We start from the raw sequence: 21845 nt of genomic DNA on the forward strand, positions 1-21845 counted from the left end.
TTAATATTTCGATTATTCAAATTTTCAATCACGTGCAAATAAGTTTCTTAAGGCACCATAGACATGCAGTCCTAAAATTTCGGAGCATAGTGATATCATTTTTCGTGAGGTCAAATATTCCTTTTATGTCAATTAGTTTCTATAACTATGTGATTGCTTTACCTGATCAGGTTTATTTGTTGCTGATTAAGGATTAATAAAAGTTTTAAAATATTTCATCCTTACGACATACTTCAGAGAATAACTTGCTGTTGTATCGTGTACCAAGTCAGGATTTTGACAGTTTTTATCAATTTGTTTATTGTGTTTGTGCTTTTGATATTGCTATTTTATTAGGAACATTCCTTTTTTTAATTCCAGTTCAGTATTTTGGTGATTTTACTTTTGTATCGATGAAAAGTTTTACGACAAAAGAGATGATTTCAGCTTTCCAATTGTGAACTTTCCATTTCTAAGTAGCAACATTCCAGCAGCACCTGCATACGGGGTATATATCTCCCAATTGAAACGATATTCCCGTGCTTGCATTTCCTATCATGATTTTCTTGATAGAGGGTTGTTGCTCACAAGGAAGCTATTAAACCAAGAGTTCCAAATGGTGAAGTTGAAATCATCCCTTCGTAAATTTTACTGACGCCATCACGAGTTGGTTGACCGTTATGGAATAACCGTTTCACAAATGATATCGGATATGTTCCTTACGTCGTAACTACAATCCCCTTCCCTTTCATGAATGTGACCTACCGAATTAGACTATTTACCGGATTTGTTATCACATAAGCAACACGACGGGTGCCGCATGTGGAGCAGGATCTGCTTACCCTTCCGGAGCACCTGGATCACCCCTAGTTTTTTGGTGGGGTTCGTGTTGTTTATTCTTGTGTACTGTTGTTTGTTTGTCTTTTTCATTTTTAGCCATGGTATTGTCAGTTTGTTTTAGATTTATGAGTTTGACTGTCCCTTTGGTATCTTTAGTCCCTCTTTTATAGTTTAATAATAAAAAAATCTATTTCATTTCTGTGTCTTATATCTTATATACTACTTAGATCAAGATTAAGGTATTGAAAGCAAAATTATTATATTATATTATGATAAATTGCATGCCTCTGGAGTGCTTTCTTGAATATACCTTCATCCGGTACACTTATACTAAAATACATGAAAATGTAAAGAGCTAAATGGGACCAAAAGATATATCACATTTATCTAAGATAAATATTTCTGAAAGGAGTTGGAACTTAAGTTTCTTAATAATTTGATAATTCATTATGGAAAATTTAATTGATTGATTGATTGTTGGTTGCTTAGTATCCAGTGGCAGATATTTCATTTTCAGGACGATGGTAAATTAAGAAAAAGTTATTAATCATGCAATTAAAAATAACTGACGACTGAGTTGATGATTTCCAAGTAGACTTATAGTTTAATATGTGTATTGTATTGTTTACTGTGTATGTTATAAGTGTCTGCTACGTTATGCAAGGCAAATATTAGGTAATTTTGTCTATTAAAGTTAGCATATAGAGGGAATCTTTCCAATTTTACCTTAGCCTTTGTCTTCAATTGCTTGTTGAATATGACAATTGTCAATTACATAATGGTTTTGTTTAAGTGCATTCACATCATTACATTAGCCAAATAAGCAAGCAAATTGACTAACCTAAAGACAAACAATAATGATATTACTCATATTTTTCACATCTAATTTTGAAATGTTACAAATAGTTATCAAAGGTACAAGGATTATAATTTAGTACGCCAGACGCACGTTTCGTCTATATAAGACTCATCAGTGACGCTCATATCAAAATATTTATAAAGCCAAACAAGTACAAAGTTGAAGAGCATTGAGGATCCAAAATTCCAAAAAGTTGTGCCAAATACGGCTACGGTAATATATGCCTGGGATAGGAAAATCCTTAGTTTTTTGGAAAAATTCAAAGTTTTATAAACAGGAAATTTATAAAAAATGACCACATTATTGATATTTATGTCAACACCGAAGTGTTAACTACTGGGCTGGTGATACCCTCGGGGACGAAACGTCCACCAGCAGTTGCATAGACCCAGTGGTGTAAATAGTTATCGAGGGTACCAACATTATAATTTAGTACGCCAGACGAGCGTTTCGTCTACATAAGACTCATCATTGACGATCATATCAAAACATTTATAAGCCAAACAAGTACAAAGTTGAAGAGCATTGAGGATCCAAAATTCCAAAAAGTTGTGCTAAATAAAAAGACATGCGAATGTACAATGTATTGGGAACTATATTTTAGTGTATATAGATTTGTTGGAAAACATGAGTAAATCTTTTTTAGAGAATAAAAAATATTTTTAATCTGTCAAAATCTTAATTAAAGCTTCCTAACATTGATTCTTGGAAATTGGATATAAAAATACATTGACACATATATGGATACCAGAGGAGTGAGAGAGCAATGGAGGCTCACTCAGGGTATTGATTAATGTGGGTGCCACTTATCAGCTGCATCATAGCATCATATAACAAGAGTGCACTTGCTGGAATGTCTTACCTTCTTTACTATTCATTGATATTATGTTGATAGTCCTAAATATAAAGCTTTACTACATCTATCACATTATCTTAACATGATCCAACAAAATGAGGTCAAGGTCATATAAATCAAACAAGAAATACATGTACACCTTACAATCATTCAATAAACCAAATATAGTTAACTATTGCTTATAGTTTCTAAGAAACCGTCTTACATGTAACTAAGAAAATTCATTGACAAATGAACCATGAAAATGAGGTCAAGGTCAGATGAACCATGCCAGGCAGACAAGTACAGCTTACAATAATTCCATACAACAAATATAGTTGACTTATTGCTTATAGTTTAAGAAAAACAGACCAAAACACAAAAACTTAACACTAAGCAATGAACTGTGAAAATGAGGTCAATGTCAAATAAAGCCTGTGAGACTGTTCATCATAAAATAATTCCATACACCAAATATAGTAGACATTTTGCATATAGTATAAAAAAAACAGACCAAAATACAAAAAATAACTACAACTACTGATCCTTGAAAATGAGGTCACGGTCAGATGACATCTGCAAGTTGGACATGTACATCTTACAGTTCCTTCATACACCGAATATACTAGACCTATTACATGACCACCAAAACTTAACCTTGTTCACTAATCCATGAATATGAGGTCGAAATCAAGTGAAAACTGTCTGATGGGCATGAGGACCTTGCAAGGTATGCAAATACCAAATATAGTTATCCAATTACTCATAATATGAGAAAAACTAACATTATAAAACATTTTAACTTTTTTTTCAAGTAGTCACTGAACCATGACAATGAGGTCAAGGACAATGGGCTTGTGACAGACAGAAGCTTCATAACATAAGTCATCTTTATACAAAGTATGAAGCATCCATGTCTTAGCTTCCAGCTTCTAAAATATAAATCAAAGCTTTTAAGAAGTTAGCCAACGCTGCTGCAGTAGCCCCTGCTCGATCACTAATCCTATGTCGAGCAATCTGTGACAAAAGTTGAGGCTCGACAAAAACTTAGAATTGATTTCTGTCAACCTGTTATCTCTTGTATGTATATTCTTGCATATATAAATGGACTTCAGATAGGTGTGTTACAGTAAAATGAAGGAAAACAAATTGAAACTGCTTTGATGAGTCAATCTATAAAATAGTTAAGGGCCAAGTTGGGTTGACCATGAGCCTTACACTAACTTCAAATCAAATACTTAATCAACTTGTTAGATCTGCATGGTTTATATATTGGTAACATACAGTAGTGGTATGACAAAAACAAAATGTTTAACATTAAATACTTTTCATCTGTATGTTTATGGTATAAAACAAGAATAAAAAAGAAACAACATTTGATGTGATATCCAATAATTTGTTTTATAATGTATAAATATGCTGACCCATAATTAGTTTATAAAATGCAAGTCCCAGAAGCAAACTTTTGTTCAGTTTGTCTTTGTCAATATCTTTTTTAGCTAAATATTCATCCATATGTTCTCTTGAAATAGTTACGTCATTTAGTGATTTATTTTTTCCGGTTAATTTCCTTCTGTACATGTCCAAAACAAATGGTTTTGCACATATTCTTTCATTTCCCACTTGAAGCTGAAATATCTTATCCATAGTTTTGGGTTTCATTAGATGTACGACATTCCTACCATTCTTCGCATTTAAGCCATTTACGATCACATATTCTAAAATCCTTAAGTTAGTCAAGATAGGAACAACTTTTAGGGTTTTATAACGATAAAGTTTATCTTCTTTCAGGTAGATATCACCTTCTGGGATTTCATCTAGGGCTGCTTGAATCTGAATAAAATAAAATGTATCAATTACTAATGTATCGAGATCTTGTTTCATATTTCGGCAGTTTTTATTAGATTGACTGATTGATGTTTGCTTTACACAACCTTAGGGCAAAAAGTCTACATCACGGTGAGAGTTTTTATTACATGATGTAGGTATATATAAAAAAACACAGTATTAACATTTGACCAGACAAAAAAAATCAAAAACTGTATGTTTGATAATTAGGGTTTCTTCTATAAGATGCTGACTCTAACAGACACTTATGGGTAGTCAAATTCATTAAACACCCCAATAATAAGTAAGCCCATAAGATTTTTTATTTTATAAGCTTGCTCTTTCAATATAGCTTTCTATAGGATACAAGTTGAGGTCATTGTTGAAGACAGCCTTTTACTGGAACTTTATTAAAATGTGAGTTACAAGAGAGGAATATTGTGTTGGAAAAATTGCTGTACTGATTTCGAAATTTCTTCAATTTTAACCTTTTCAATTTGTAAGGTCTGTTCCATTAAAATGAATTTCAACGGGTTGGAAGAAACTTACAACTCCCCCCCCCCCTTTTCTGTCCCACTTCAACCACATCCAACATACTTTTTTTCGTAATTTTCCATACATCAAATAAACAGTAACAATATATGATGTCCAAAAATTTATCACTCTTTCATACCCTCAAACATTCAGTTTTATGGAATAGCCCTAACATACAATTTGTAAGGACTGTTCCACTCAAATGGATATCAAAGGGTAGGAAGGTACTGTCAAACGTCACTCTGGTTCCCATCTCAATAACAGCCCATCATACCCTCCCACATTCAATTCTATGGAACAGGCTTAAAATACAGAGAAAGAAAGGATAAAAAGATACACCTATATGTAGGTAAACCCATATACTTCACAGAAATATCCAACCCTTTCCTACTCACCCTTTCATACAACAAGACATGATCCAGTTTCTGCACATAAGTATCAAACAAATCGATCTGTCTCCATTCTTCTACCTCTAGATATCTATTTATCTTGGCAACGGTCACATGTTCAAATGATACATCTAATGTCACTACACTCTGTAGGTTCTAAAAGGAAATAGGACAAACATGTATGTATGTATGACTATGATTTATGGGCTTTGCTCATGGTTGAAGACCATACAGAAATCGAAAGTTGTTAATTTCTGTACATGTGTCCTTTCGGTCATTTTTTTTCACAAAATATAAATGGCATGTTTAAACCGAGAGAGGAAAATCAGTAAATCTTGATATTATAAATTTGAGCATTTTAAAATTGTCCGATTTCCTACATTTAATAAACATGGTTTACTTTTTAGACAATGACTTGTTGTGTACCCTTACATGTAAATGTATGTTCTTTTTCCATACATGACATCTATGTTGGTTGCTTGGGAACCAAAAATCTGTTCGACTAAATTATGACGTTATCTGATTATGACACTCAGAAAAGTCTGGTCAAAATTCATTATATGGTTTCAGAGGATCAGATTTTTTTTTATTAAGTTTACAACAGGGTTTGATAGACATAAAATTATGGCAATAGTTTTAAAATTGTTTTTAATTGCCTTACAGTGACCTGTCTAAACTTTGTAGCTAGAACACTGTATAGTTGTTAACTTCTATGTCATTTGATCATATGGATTGGCAATTATACAGTTGGTTTCTGTGTGTTGCATTGTCAATTGGTTTTTTGTTATGCTTCAGTGTTTCTGTTGTTTTTTCGTTATTTTCCACTAATGGTTGATGTGTTTCCCTCACTTTTAGTTTGTTACCCAGATTTTTTATCTCTCAATCAATTTATGACTTTTGAACAGCAGCATATTACTGTTGCACATATTTATATACCACATTTTAAAAAAAATTTTATATGGCTTAAATGAACCAGATGAGCAGAATATGAAATTTGAAGTAAAAAAAATACTAAAAAGAAGAGTTAATGCTGAATTGTTTTTGCTAACTTTTACGGCACATATCTGTCTGCTTTTCCTACTGCCATTTAAGGAATGACTGTAATATTTTTTCTGTCTATGAAGAAATAACATAAAAAATTTGGTGCACACTGAATAACGCGCGTAGCGGGTTATTTAACAGTGTGCACCACATATTTTATGTTATTTCGAATAGACAGAAAAAATATTACAGTCATTTCTTATAATTTAATTCTAAATTCCATTTTAAACTGTAGAAAACCATGAAAAAACGTTGATGACGTCACGGTCACATGACTAAATTATGTCTATGGGCTCATAACAAAATAACGTCAGCCAATCAGAAGACGCGTTACATCCAAAATTAAATTATTATAATATAAATTAAAGATACTGAGCCAGATATAGGATGTACTCTAAATCTTTATCTACACAAATATGTACCTCACGTAATTCAGGGGACAATCGTGGATGAATATGACTTGTTGTCCTTTTCCTTGTCTGACCTTCTGCATCGTCTAATTCACTATCATCTTTGATCACAGGACCACCAGCAATCTGCTCTTGAAATGTTTGGCATATATCAATAAGAGTCTTTTCTCCCATTCCAAGAACTTTAAGTACATCTGACAGTTCGGAAAAGTCTCCATTTTCCTCTCGAAAATTGATGATTTTCTTTGCTTTTGAACTTCCACATTTTTTAATTAAAGCCAATTGTTCTGCATGAGCGTCATTAAATAAACTGACAAATTTATCTTGTTCCTCCTCAGAAAATAAGACATTTAACTTTTTTCTACTGGTAGACTTTACTGTTTTCTGAGTACTGACTTTTTCTTCATTTGATGATGTATTTAGAACAGCAGATGTATTTTCATCGTCCTTTTCTTTATCAACTTCTACCTAAGAAAAAATTATAAATCATTAAGGTGGTTCCAAACACCTATTTAACTAAAATTAATTTGCCTCACTTTTGATGACATTTTGGCAAAATATTTATAATGACAATTTGACACAAATATGAAAAATGCATGTGATTTTGTATTTATTTCAATATCAATAATATTTTCCACAAAAAAGTGCTGCTATGTTGGGTTTATTTTTTTAAATTCAGCATAAAATATCTTTGAAACAGCAAAACAGCAATGAAAAAAAACACTTCCATTAAAATTAACACAATTTGGAAATATACATGTAAGAGGGCTCATGTAAGTGTGTATGATAAGAAAATTTTCATAAATGCATAACACATAACAAAAACTCCACTCGTGTAAATAACTATCATTAATGCAAAATTATCGTTGGTCAATTACAATTATGTACATTGTAAAGGCACAAGTCTTGTACATGTAAGCAATTGTATCTAGCTACAAATGACCTACTGTACACAAGAGACACTAAACAGTTAATTAAACATTGGTTAATAAATAACAAGAGTGCACATGCTGAAATTTATCACCTGTTTTACTGATCATTCATTTATGTTGAAAGTCTAAAAGTCAAAAAATTTCCAACAACTATCACATATATAGTCTTATCGTTTTTAAAGATTGAAACCTTTCAGAAGCATCTAGGTCTTCTACCTTCTAATATGAAGCTTTATACAAATAATTTGTACTGCCACAGCCGGATAGTAATCCTTGTATAGTGCCACTTTCGTTGCAGGCAAGACAAAAATCAGAACATCATATTGGCTGTTCATGCAGAACAAATTTTTAACTGTTTATTCAAATCTAAAATTTGACTTTAAATTTCACTTACCTTGTCTTTTTCTTCATCCTTAAATTTTTCATGATGAGAATCTTTCACTGTCTCAGTGTTTTTAAATTTCTAAATATAAAAAAGTAGGTTTCTTGTTACATTAAAAAACATTTGAATAATATATTGTATTTTTTTATTCATTGGGCTATATATATATATATATATATATATATATATGCCGTCAATGCAGTTATAACATCTAAACTGTCACAACCTTTGGAAATTTAGAGTTGTGCCAGTTCACATCGAAAATAACTATTTTCATTTGGCATATCTTTGTAACCTTTGCGCCGTGTTTGTGGAAATTTTAAAATTGTATCAGCGTCTGTGGTGTTCGCTTAAATTGTATAAATTACAAGATTTAGAAAAAGTTTCTCGGTTTGAATATATTGACATGATTCATTTGACATCGTGCTATTATTGAAGAAGGATATCTGTTATCTGAAATATCTAATATTTGTTCATTTTATAGTTATTTAATGGTGATGTTGTACCCTTTTTGACTTGTTATATATTATATTTTGTAGTGTACAGAATCATATTACATGATCCATCGCCCTGTAAGATTGATCGTTGACTATTTATTCAGTCATTTTATATATATATATATATATATATATATAGCCCAATGAATAAAAAAAATATATATATATACATGAATAGAGTCTAAACAAAAATAAATGTATTACAGTATCCAGACTGTAATGATATCATTTGGTTTCAGATAGATTGTACTTAAAACATGCTTAATACACTACTGTAGCAGGAATTTAACTTAAATTGCCTTTTGTTAATATTATATATTTCAAAACATGTATAATATCTGACTATACGATCGGCTTTGCTCATTGTTGAAGGGTGTACAGTGACTTATAGTTGTTAATTTCTGTGTCATTTGGTCTCTTGTGGAGAGTTGTCTCATTGGCAATCATACCACATCTTCTTTTTTATATGAATAATTATTTTGAAATTTCCATATTTCAGCATGCATTTTGCACAGAAATTGTGCTGGAAATGCATATAAAATGTATAGTATTTGACACCAAATAAAATACAAGTATCAAAAAGAAATGTCATTTTTTGTTGAAGTATAGTTACCTCTAGCTTTTCAGATATTACATAACTGTTTGACTGGCTTCTGACACACTGCAAAATACAAATAAATAAATATAAATTTTTAAGTATGTGTAAACAAGAATAAGTCCATACATTGTAGTACACAGATACCCCACTTGCACTGTCATTTTTATGTTCAGTGGACATGGTGGACAGTGAAATTGGGGTCAAAACTCCAAGGCATTAAAATTAGTAATATCATATCATAGGTACATGTGTTCTAAGTATCAAGTTGCTTAGATTTCAACTTCATCCAAAACTACCTTGACCAAAAACCTTAAACCAAAAACTTTAACCTGATGTGGTACAGATGGACGGAGGGACAACCAACGGACTCACAAACCGAAAAACACAATTCCCATGAATTAAGTATAAAAATGTGGAAAATTAAGCTTTTATTACACATATACAGCACTTTCATGTACATGTAGTATATGTGAAATAAAATATTTAAAAAAAAATCTTGTATATTCATTTAGATACCTTTTTACAGACCATTTAACATACATGTACATTGTACATGTATGTTACAATGTATATTCTTTTTTAAAGTGTGATCTTTATTTTTTTGGGATGTTTATTTATGATATTTCCATCTTCAGCAAAAAAATCAGTTTAAAGACAAAAGATGTGTGGTGTTGTCCCTTCTATTTGAACGAACATGGGTTTGTTTCCATGCAATGGCCCACTCTATCATTTTGTCAAAGTCACAATTCTTAAAATGTCAACTATTTCAAGTTGCATCAACCAATTCCATCAATCTGTTGGTACACATGTAAGTTGTTTAAATGTGTAGTACATGTATTTACTTGATGACATCAGCCGATTTTTTGTTTGTTCTTATGTTGCGCTTGTAAACCACTCTCCAAGTTTAGCCCTCAAAAGGATATTTAACCTCTTCTATTTTCTTTAAGTGTCTGTCTGATATTTTAAATCAGGAGTTTTTTATTCATTGCCATTGGTTGTTGATGACAATGTTGTTGGTAGCTGTAACAATGTCTTATATAAACCATTATACATTCTGACATTATACCTGTCTGTATGGTACGAGTTCTGCTCATTGATGAAAACCATGCAGTGTCCTTTAAATTGTTTCAACTATTTTGTATCCACTGTCAAAAGGACATGGATTCTTTAGTATTGAGGACTTTTTGAAATCAAAGCAGATGATGAAAAGAAACTGATGAAACATTATTTATAACCATGATAACTATATATAAAAAAGAAACAAATACACTTAACGCTATCAAATGCAATATTATGGTATATATTTCCAACCAAAAATCATCTGGAACTATGTGGAAGACACAATTGTGCATGTAACAAGTGTAGAGAGCTTTAAATCTGCTCTAAATAAGAACCGTCAAATATAAAGGGACGGGGCCTTCATTCGATTGTATAAAAGACAGTATTGGTAACTATAAGGTACCCATACAGATACATCTATGATACAAGTGCCTGGCCTGATGTATCTACTAGAATGGCCATGTCAAGGTTATGATCAGGTCGTCAGATATACAATAATATAACTACAAGTACAAGACAACATACAAAAATATTACAAATTCTGGGAAACTAACGTGAGTTCGTGGTCTACTGGTTAAGACCGATGGCTACAGTGCTGAAGGTCCCGAGTTCGATTCTCACTCGGGGTGCTAAAAATATCAGCACATCAGAAGGGTAATTTTCACCCTCTCACACACATCTCTGGTACCCAGACCGGAGTTTAAACTAGAATGGGTACTTTGGGGGCCTCGGTTGGTCAAAGTTGTTCCTTACTTTGACCTGGAGATCAATCTTCTGATATCTCTCTGGTTTGTCTGTTTCCACCGAGTGGCCCGGTGGTTCTCTCCGAGTACTTCGGCTTCCTCCACCATAATAACAGACTGCCCGGTGTCCTAGCACTCCCTTTGTGTTGGGTGGGGATTGATTGTCCTTGTAAAAATAATTGTCGTATAAACATACGTTAGTGACACATCTCCATTAATCCCGTTAGGGAGTGTACATGGATGCCACTGTACCCTCGCAGTTTTCGAGGGGTTCTTCGGATATCGGAGGCATTTACCAGTACATACATACACTAACGAACGCTCTGAACACAGGGGTTTGTTACAAACCCCTGTGCACGGATAGTGACAAATAATGAAGATTATTGAAATAAGTCACCTGTTCTAAGGTAGATGAACCTCGAAGAAATCTGCTAAATCGTGAAAACAGTAAATGTTTAGAAAACATGCTTATTTGTTTTTACCGGAAATTATAATTTGAAGGTAAGATTCGAAAGCAATACCGGTTTGTATCTCCGGATTATACATATCATGCTATGACAAAAAATGATCTGATATATTTTTTCAATGAAAAGGATAACATAGTGATACACTACTGACATTTATGTAAATAAATTATAAAAAGGATGAAATCAATCAATTCACTTAATAAAAACATACCGCATTTATAGAATAATTTACAACTTACACTCGGAATGTAAATCCGATGAATCAAATTAATTGTTTTTCTTTTATCTAAAGTAAATCATATTCCCTTAATTAAAAACTCTATAATTGCTATGATATTTCATTAATAACTATGTTTTCTCTTTTTATCGGACTCCAAAGTGTACATTTACACCCCACCAAGGATTTGGACTATACAAATCCTTGACCCCACCCCCAAACACTTTATATGCCAGTGTACAAACGGTAGTCACAGTTTCGGAATTTTTATTTTCATTGCATCATTCTTATCTATGAAAAAAAAAATGGCGATCATCTGTTAAACACCACTCATATACAAAAGGAATTTGGCTTCAAAATTGTTTTCAATTTATTAAGCTTGACGAGTCTGATCTGAGTCTCTGCTTGCAGCATCCGTTTTAGAGATGTCCGTCATCTTAATCACAATTGACTGGTTAAATATATTTAAATTTTGTAAACAAAATTCATTGTTCTATTTTATTTCTTATATATCTGAATGGAATAGTCATTTAATATGAGTTCTGGTGTACTGAAATGTGCAGCCTATGTATTTTTGAAGTGCGCTTTAGTGACTGTCTTAAGACTCAAATGCGTATACTATGTGATAACTGGTATTCAAAAGGTAAACAATTTAAAAAAAAAAAACTAGAATGGGCCAACCCATATTTACTATGATTTCAATTCAGGAATTTTTAACTTAATAAAATGAAATTCAAGCACGATTATGAATATATTATATTACAATGTAAAGTAAAACATTGTTTAGTTCCCAGGTCGTTAACTCTACTGGATATCAAAAATAACATAATGTACATGACCATGTAATCAAAGTTATATATTACTGTGTCAGTCAGATCACTGCTACTTGGACGCTCTTTACCATTTATCAGGGTAACTTAGTTTGACTGGACTATAAACCATTAAATTAAGGGGGTGTAGAAGGGGTCCTGATCCCGGAATCCCGGGATTAAAACACGAAATCCCGAGGTCCCGAATTTAAATAAAGTTAAATCCCGACATCCCGAAATTCTAAAAAAAGAATTCCCGGACCCCAAAAGGGTTATCCCGAAATTCCGGAGTCCCGATAAAGGTCCTATCCCCTCATTAAACATATTGTGGATGGCATTTTTTGCATATGGAATTTCATTTTCAAATGGTAGCCCCTAATATTAATCCTATCAGCAGATAGTATAATATACATGTATGAAGTATACATATTCTAGTGCAAATAATATTCCCGAACCTATAGTTATGTCAGTTTTCCATTATGATATCCTTAATGGATGGTTGATGCTTACAAGAAATTAAGACAACCAAGGGTTTCAACTTTGTGTGGCAAGGTTTGGTTCAAGAAATCCCTTCGAACGTTTAACGGACGTCTTTATGATTTCGACAACGTTATGAAATATCAATGTGGTTACTATTGACGATTTTTATCCAAGAGCAAAACATCCCTTCTGTAGCATACACACGGATGAAGCAAAAAAGGTCGCAAAGATCAAAGACTCGTACGTAAAGTTGGCGAGTTTACAAAAAAACCTGTTATTGACATGCATATGGATTATCTACCTCAGTCCTGAGCTTGCGTTTCCCATTGTAATTTCCAAGTGGTTGATCGCTATTGGATCTCTGCTCCACAGATGACCATGAGTTTGTTGAAAAAAAACGTATAAACCACGGTTGTGACATCAGCAAATGAGACTTGTCAAACATGTATAGTTGTAATGACCAACACGACGGGTGCCACTGCCGGAGCAGGATCTACAAACCCTTGCGAAGCAACTGATATCATCCCTATAGTTTGTGGTTGGGTTCTTTTTGTGCAGTCTATGAAGCGTTTTACGGACTTGTTTGGCTTTTCGTCATGGTTTGTATTTGTTGCCATGACGTAGTCAGTTTCTTCGAATTTCCAGTTTAGAACGTCTCTTTAGGTAATTCCCGCCACTTTTTTGTTTGTTGCTTTCAGACTAGTTTATAAGCATTCGAAAGTAGGTAATGGAGAAACGCTTTTTTTCTTATAACTTTGAAAGTCATTGAAGGTCATGATGCTATCAATTTAAATAATGATCATTCCTTATTGCTCAGTCTAATTAAATGGGTCTTTAAAACTCGTACTTTTAAACATATATATTGTTTGCACCTGTCCTAAGTCAGGAATCTGATGTTCAGTAGTTGTCTTTTGTTGTTGTGGTTCGTATGTGTTTCTCGTTTCTTGTTTTTGTATAGAATAGACTGTTAGATTTTCCTTCTGAATGGTTTTACCCTTATCATTTTTGGGGCCCTTTATAGCTTGTTCTTCGGTGTGGGCCACGGCTCTGTGCCGAAGACATTACTTTGACTTATAGTGGTTTACTTTTATAAATTGTGAATAGGATGGAGAGTTGACTCATTGGCACTGATGCAACATATTCTTATATCTATAACCTTGTTCTTATGGTATGTTCTGTCATGTCTCACATTTTTCTTATAAAATGTTCTACGAATCTGCAAATATCTTGTCCTGGCTAGACATGGATGAATCATAATTTGAAAGCAATAGTGTAAAAGAAATTAACATTTCCTATTAGTCACACCCTGTTTCATAAAAACAAGAATGAAAAAAGTAGATGTAATATCCTTTTACATATAAAGGAAAGGTGGGAAACATCGTGTTCATTTTTTGGATGCTTTGGGCTTTTTTTTATTTTATTAATAACGTATTTTTTTACGTTTCCCACATGCATGCAGATGCCATTCATATCAAAGAAGCAAATATGCCCGTTTTTGAACGCCGGTTTGTTTCTCTTTCGTTTATATATAATACATTTATTGTCTAGTAATTTCCCCCTGACCGAAGTCAATGGTAGCAGCAATTTTATGATTTCAGAAACTGTATAAGCCCAACCACATAATCATTTGCCTTTCCCTATAGCTAGTAACATTGTCATGTCTTACTCATGTGTCGTATATTTATATACATACTTGGATTTTATTGTTTTGTTTGTTTCCTGATTTTTTCCTTGATGAAAGGGATTTGAAACGGTTGCTGTTTGATTCTATAAAATGTGAAACTGTTTGCGTATATATAGTAAAGACACATATATCTTTCTGGAGTAATATTTATAGGCATTAAATTTTATTTTTCCCTTCTTTTGAACCCTGAAACTTGTTATGTCATTATATATTATCACTGATCATCTCAACGAGATTGATTTTCTCGCTTGAAGTAGTGGGGGAAGTGGGGGTTCTGGGCCACTTTGTCTAATGTTAACCCTATGGGAAAAAGGTAGCCTCCTGAGAGGTAGCCTCCCGATGTGAGGCTTATTTCTATGACGTCATTTTTAGGTATTATGACATTAATTAATTAAATTAATTACTTTGGAAGATAAAGTGCTACTAATTACGGCTAATTAATTGGCGTTATTGAATAAGTATCAATATATATTTTCTTTATATTTGATGAAAATTCCCAGTCTATAAATAGATACACAGGAAAACCCCACCTTAGTGTGTATTTACAGATCATTATTAGATGTCTCTGGTATTACATTCACCTACGGCTATTAATCTGTGATTATTAAATCAATATTGAAAGCGTGTTTAAACTTGTCCAGTAGTGTACGTAGTGACCTTTAACATGTTGATACGTGTCAATAAATCCGCCATATTGAATTCTTATACAAATCATTAAATCGTTATATTATTGACACTATTTAGTATAATGTATCTTCATATTTTTGGTGTGATTTTTTTTTTTTGTTAGGTATTTGAATTTTTAATATAATTGCTAAATCACTGAAAGCGTTCGTTAACTTGTCTGTGTCGTACTATATAATCAAGTTTAGACTTGTCAATAATCCGATTTAAATGTAATCGCCATGTTGAAAATATTATAAACATATAGTTATGCAGTCTTTCGAAAGAAGTAAATCATAATATTAATTGAATTATATAGTATTATTCTTACAAAGATGAGATTTATCAAGTAGTTAATTTTAATGTGTTCGATGATACATACTGTTATTTATTCTTTTAATATCCAACTATCATCCCTCCGTTAATCATATAATATACTGTATGAATTGAAAACTTATTTTATTATTTCCTCGATCATATTCACTTTTAAACTGAAATCCTTTTACTATAAAATGCCAAACTGATAACCAAGACATTTCAACAGTTTCTGTTGACCTCAATAACCTGGTGTGGTTAAGTACATGGGTGAATGACCATTGATGTAAACATGTCAAGTAATTCTTATCAAATAATGATTATTTCAACCTTTTTTTATTAGGCTGTACTTAAACTTTTAAGTAATATTCATTTTTGATAAATTTATTCATTAATAAATGCTTTTATTCCAAATTATTTTTTATTACATCAGGATCAGACTGCCAAAAAAAAAAATATATATACTTTGCTAGCAAAGAAAACTACGTCTGATCGTTCCAACAGGTAAATTAGACTGAACTGATTATCGATCGAAAATATTTGCCGGATTTGAAATTAACCAATCAGATTACGTAAATTACGGAATTTCCAAAATTTATGAAAATTCTGCTATATAAACGCTGTGAATTGCGGGTCTCGTACAGTCTTATCGATGACACTCTAAAGGTGAAATCAAGTTTACATTAACAGTATCTTAAGGATTTAAAGGTTTGGTATGGTTAATAATTTGTTTATTTTAAACAATTATTTAACGTTTAATAGTAAAGGATTGTATGATATGAATTACAGTTTTCTTGATAAATTTTGTTTTTAAATTACCAATTAATTTTACGAATAACAATTAAATGGAATTGACAGATGCTTATCTTAAGAATGAACAAATAAAAGGGGGAGGTTGTATTTTAAATTTGAGTTCTCGAAAGTTTGAAGTAGTCTCCTGCACTGGTAAGGTGTACTGACTTAGGGCAGTGTCATGTAGCTAACAATGGAGGGGAAGTGTCATGTGGCATGCCCCGCTATAGTCAGGAAGACCTCTCCGACCAAAACCTTTGCAGTCTTGCTTAACAGCGAGAGCAGCTCTGTTTCCAGTGATGGAAATGTTGACGGGCGGTGACTACTTTGGCGAAAGCCTTAGTCAAACATTCTTGAATATCAATCAGTTCGTTATTCATATCAGTATCAAGACTGGGAACCCATACGGTCGGTAGACTGAGGAGTCGTTTTTCCGACCCGTGGGCGAGTACCAGTGGCGATAGGCTCCTTTGATATGAATAATGGCTGGTTGTCTGTATCATATTATGAAAACTAATAATAATAAAAAATAAAAATGCTTTAACAATATTAAGCACACTTTCACTTTTCAGAAAGAAAAAAAAAGATGGAACCAGCGTCGAAAAAAGTCAAGATGGCAAAATCTCCAATTAAATGTGGTGTATGCGGAAAATCGTTTTCCCATAAAGAGAGTTTAATGCGCCATAAGAGATCGGTTCATACTGGAATGAAATGGCATTGCACCACCTGCGATGTGGTATTTTCAAGAAAAGACAACTACCAACGCCATAAGCGAAACCATGATAAACAACCAGTCCAAAAGGGTGCTGGTGTTACTATGACTAGTACAGAAACAAATAAAAAGACGGATCCATGCAACTTCAAAGCGCTCAATGGAACCGTTGAAACACATTCGATCGATGCAAAAGGATTGAATAAATTTGATCCAATGTCATTCCTGAAAAGCCAGTATGATGATGTTAAAGATATCATTAAGAGTAAAATTAAAGAAAGAGGTGGATTGAAGTGGTATCTATCCATGAAAGTTAAAATGAGCAGACGAAAAGAAGATGCCATAGAAACTGCAGTGCCGTATTTCCGGGGGAAATGCCAGACCAGTTTAAAATTGGAGGATATCGATGCCGGATTGAAGGAATCTATCAAAAAGATGTTTACATCTTTCATTGAATACCAGAGACAAGGGAGCAATTGGACGGTGGATAAAGTGGTAGATCTTACCATACATATGGCAAGGTACAGACCCTTAAAAGGCTCAAGTTATATTCCTCTTCCAATTAAACTCAGATCAAAACATGCCATTATCAATGTGAAAAATAAAGACAGCAAATGTTTCATGTGGTCGATTTTGGCAGCTATTCACCCAGCGAAATGTCACAGAGAGCGAGTTTGGAAATACAAGGAACACACTTCAAGCTTAAACTTTGATACCATCATGTTTCCTGTGAAATTAGCCGACATACCAAAGTTTGAAATGCAGAATGAAATATCGATCAACGTGTTTGGGTTTAACAAAGGCGAAGTATTCCCTATACACATTTCAAAACATCGATTTGAACAACATGTTAATCTACTCATGATATCGGACAACAAAAAATCACATTATTGCTGGATAAAAGATCTTAATCGTTTGTTAGGTGACCAGCACACACATCGCGCACGACATTTTCACTGTCCATATTGCTTACACGGATTTACCAAAGAACAAAATTTAAACAGTCATTTACCAAACTGCCAGACCCACGGACCCCAAAAAATTGAACTACCCACTGAAGACAATAAGTGGTTACATTATAAAGACATTCGTAAACAGCTTAAGGTTCCATACGTTATTTATGCAGATTTTGAATGTCTGCAAGAACCAATTTTGTATAACAACGAGTGTGATCAAAAGACGAAAAAGACTACCAAACACATACCATGTGGCTTTGCTTACAAAGTGGTAGGTCTGACACCTGAAGCATCAAATGAACCAGTAGTTTATCGGGGTGCTGATGCTGCTGATAAATTTGTGGAGTGTATGGTACAAGAACAGGAAGAAATAGAACAGAAATTTAAGCATTGCGAACCCATGATCATGACTGGGAGTGATTGGCAATCCTTTAAGAAGGCAACCATGTGTCACATATGTAAAAAAGAACTAGCAGACATTAAAGTACGAGATCATTGTCACGTGACTGGAAAATTTCGAGGGGCGGCTCATAACGACTGTAATATTAATTACAAGTTTACAGGTCGAATTCCAGTGGTATTTCATAACCTTCGGGGATATGATAGTCATTTGATTATGCAAGCTATTGGAAAAGTTGAAGGAAAGCAACTGAATTGTATCGCTAATAATATGGAAAAGTATATTTCTTTTTCATTGGGATGTATGGATTTTATAGACTCGCTCCAATTTATGTCTTCCTCATTACAAAAACTCGTGGAAAACCTGGCAAAAGAAGGTTCGAGTAAATTTAGACACATGACAAGCCACTTTGAAGAAGAACAGATAAGCCTACTTCTGCGAAAACAAGTATACCCGTACGAGTATTTCGATTCCGAGGCAAAATTTTTAGAATCTCAACTACCACCGATTGAAAATTTTTACAGTACACTATCGGGAGAAGGTATAACCACACTGGACTATGCACATGCACAACACGTATGGCAATTGTTTAACATACAGAATCTCGGACAGTATCACGATCTATACGTTCTATCAGATGTCCTTGCATTAGCCGACGTCTTTGAAAATTTCAGGGAGATCTGTCTCAACTACTATGGACTGGATGCTGCACATTTTTATACATCACCCGGTTTAGCCTGGCAAGCTGCCTTGAAAATGACAGGAGTCAAGTTGGAATTACTCACTGACATAGACATGCATTTGTTTATAGAGAAAGGTTTAAGAGGTGGAATATCCATGATATCCCATCGCCATGCCAAAGCTAACAATAAACATGTACCAAACTACGATCCAAATCAACCCATTAATCACGTGATGTACCTAGATGCCAACAACTTATACGGATGGGCAATGTCACAGGCACTTCCAGTAGAAGGTTTTAGATGGCTCAACGATTCTGAAATTGAGAATCTACACATAGGTGACATTGCAGATGACAGTGCAAATGGTTATATATTAGAAGTGGACCTAGAATATCCAAGGGAACTACACGACGACCACAACGAATATCCACTCGCTCCCGAAAAATTAAAGGTTACAAATGATATGTTATCGCCCTATGCAGAGAAGCTATTGGACGATCTAGACTTAAAAGGAACATCGACAGAAAAATTGATACCAAATTTACATCCAAAGGAAAAATACGTGGTACATTACAGAAATTTAAAACTCTACTTATCACTAGGAATGAGACTTACAAAGATCCATAGAGTCATGACATTTGAACAACGACCATGGTTAAAGACATATATTGATTTCAATACAGAGAAGAGAAAGCTTGCAAAAAACGATTTCGAGAAGGATTTTTTTAAGCTCATGAATAATGCAGTCTTTGGAAAAACGATGGAAAATTTAAGGAAGAGAACAGATATAAAACTTTTGAATGACCAATCAAAGGCCAGAAAATTAATCAGCAAACCAACATTTCATGCCTTCAAAATATTCAACGACGACTTGGTGGCTGTACACATGTTGAAACAACGATTATACTTAAACAGACCCATCTACGTGGGATTCACTATACTCGATTTGTCAAAGACACTTATGTACGATTTCCATTATAATTATATGAAGGATAAATATGGATCTAAAGCAACACTTTTGTTTACGGACACCGATTCGCTATGCTACAGTATCAACACTGATGATATATATCAAGATATGATGGAGGACAAACACTTGTTTGATACGTCAGAGTATAACCTTGAACATCGGCTTTATAGCACTTTAAATAAAAAGGTGTTAGGAAAGATGAAGGACGAAACACATGGTATTCCCATACAAGAATTTGTTGGTCTTAAGTCAAAGATGTACTCATTGATATACGAGGAGAATAAAACACTCTGCGAAAAGAAGACAGCGAAGGGTATAAAGAAGAGTGTGATCAAACATGACACAAGACACGAACATTATAAACGATGTTTATTCAATAAAGAGATCCACATGTCTACCATGACACAGATCCGGTCATACGACCATACGTTATACAATATATCTATCAACAAACTGGGCTTATCCCCTTATGATGACAAAAGATACTTACTAGATGATGGGATACAAAGTTTAGCTTATGGACATTGGAGAATATAATTATGTTATATGTGAATATTTTAATCACTTTACGTCTGTCATTCGAAGGAACTGGACGTGTTTTAAGAACTCTCAAAGATGTCGAATACTTGTCCAGATTGTGGTTCAGAATTTTCGAGAAAAGACGTCATGTTGCGACATCAAAGAAACAAACACAGAATCAGTCAACCATATCCGCAGACCAATGATGCATATCCGCCGCCACCACCACCACCACCGCCGCCGCCACCACCACCACCGCCGCCGCCGCCACCACCACCGCCGCCGCCACCGCCTCCGCCGCCTCCACAGAATGTGGTACTACAACATCCATTCACTATGATGTTGGCTGGACCTACTGGTTCAGGTAAGACGTTTTGGATGAAAACATTATTGAAGCGAGCACGGACTATGATTACACCATCACCTGAGAGGATTATCTGGTGTTATAAACGGTGGCAGCCATTATTTAGTGAACTGCAACAAACCATTAAAAACATTTTATTTGTTCAAGGTTTACCTGAAAATTTGAATGATGACTCATTCATTGACTCTAGATATCCAAGTTTAATCATCCTAGACGATTTAATGAGAGACGTCACCAATAGTAAGGATGTTTGTGAACTCTTTGTGGAGGGCAGCCATCACAGAAACCTAAGTGTAGCTTGTATACTGCAAAATGCGTTCTCGAAGGGAAAGGAGAGTAGAACCATGAGCATCAATAGCCAATATATAGTCCTATTCAAAAACCCACGTGATCAAGTTGGGCCAGCCATATTTGCTAGACAGATGTATCCTAATAATCCGAAGAAATTCATGAATAAGTACAAAGAGGGGACACAACGACCATATGGGAGTCTATTCATTGATTTGAAACAGAATACACCGGAAGACGACAGACTAAAACTTAATATATTTGAAAACAAGAATATGATTGGTGGAGGTGTTTCTGAAGAGTATATCAGCAGAAAAGAACTAGAACCACCTCAGTTTGAAGAATCATTTCAAAGTGAACAGACGTATTTACCGGACGAGAAGGAAATCATGCCTTCATGTGATGATTGTGGTGTAGTCTTTGAAAGCGTTCCGGATTTAGCTAGACATATGAATAAGTGGTGCCCGGAAAATAATGAATTAAAAAGAAAAAGGGAATTTGAGGATGAAGATATACCCTCAAAGAAGTCTCGTGTAAACGAAATTGATATAGAAGATGGAGAAGATATGGCTTTTATAAAATTAGCTGAACTTGCCAGAGA

The 21845-nt window shown here is 33.8% G+C and overlaps 2 protein-coding genes across 2 annotated transcripts; one reads left to right on the forward strand and one right to left on the reverse strand.

Moving 5' to 3' along the window:
- Window positions 1–3835: 3835 nt before the first annotated feature.
- On the reverse strand, window positions 3836–11449 carry LOC143045042 (transcription elongation factor, mitochondrial-like). The gene is made up of 6 exons (XM_076217331.1): window positions 11323–11449; window positions 9139–9186; window positions 8041–8109; window positions 6727–7182; window positions 5270–5419; window positions 3836–4346 (listed from the first exon to the last, which is right to left on the reverse strand). The coding sequence occupies exons 1-6, from the start codon at window positions 11389–11391 to the stop codon at window positions 3915–3917; spliced, it is 1224 nt and encodes a 407-aa protein (XP_076073446.1). The 5' UTR covers window positions 11392–11449; the 3' UTR covers window positions 3836–3914.
- A 5516-nt stretch (window positions 11450–16965) lies between these two features.
- Window positions 16966–20610, forward strand: LOC143046557 (uncharacterized). The gene has a single exon (XM_076219716.1). The coding sequence runs from the start codon at window positions 16966–16968 to the stop codon at window positions 20608–20610; it is 3645 nt and encodes a 1214-aa protein (XP_076075831.1).
- Window positions 20611–21845: the final 1235 nt, after the last annotated feature.

The sequence above is a fragment of the Mytilus galloprovincialis genome, chromosome 9 (assembly GCF_965363235.1).
Source record: "Mytilus galloprovincialis chromosome 9, xbMytGall1.hap1.1, whole genome shotgun sequence".
Taxonomy (NCBI): Eukaryota; Metazoa; Mollusca; class Bivalvia; order Mytilida; family Mytilidae; genus Mytilus; species Mytilus galloprovincialis.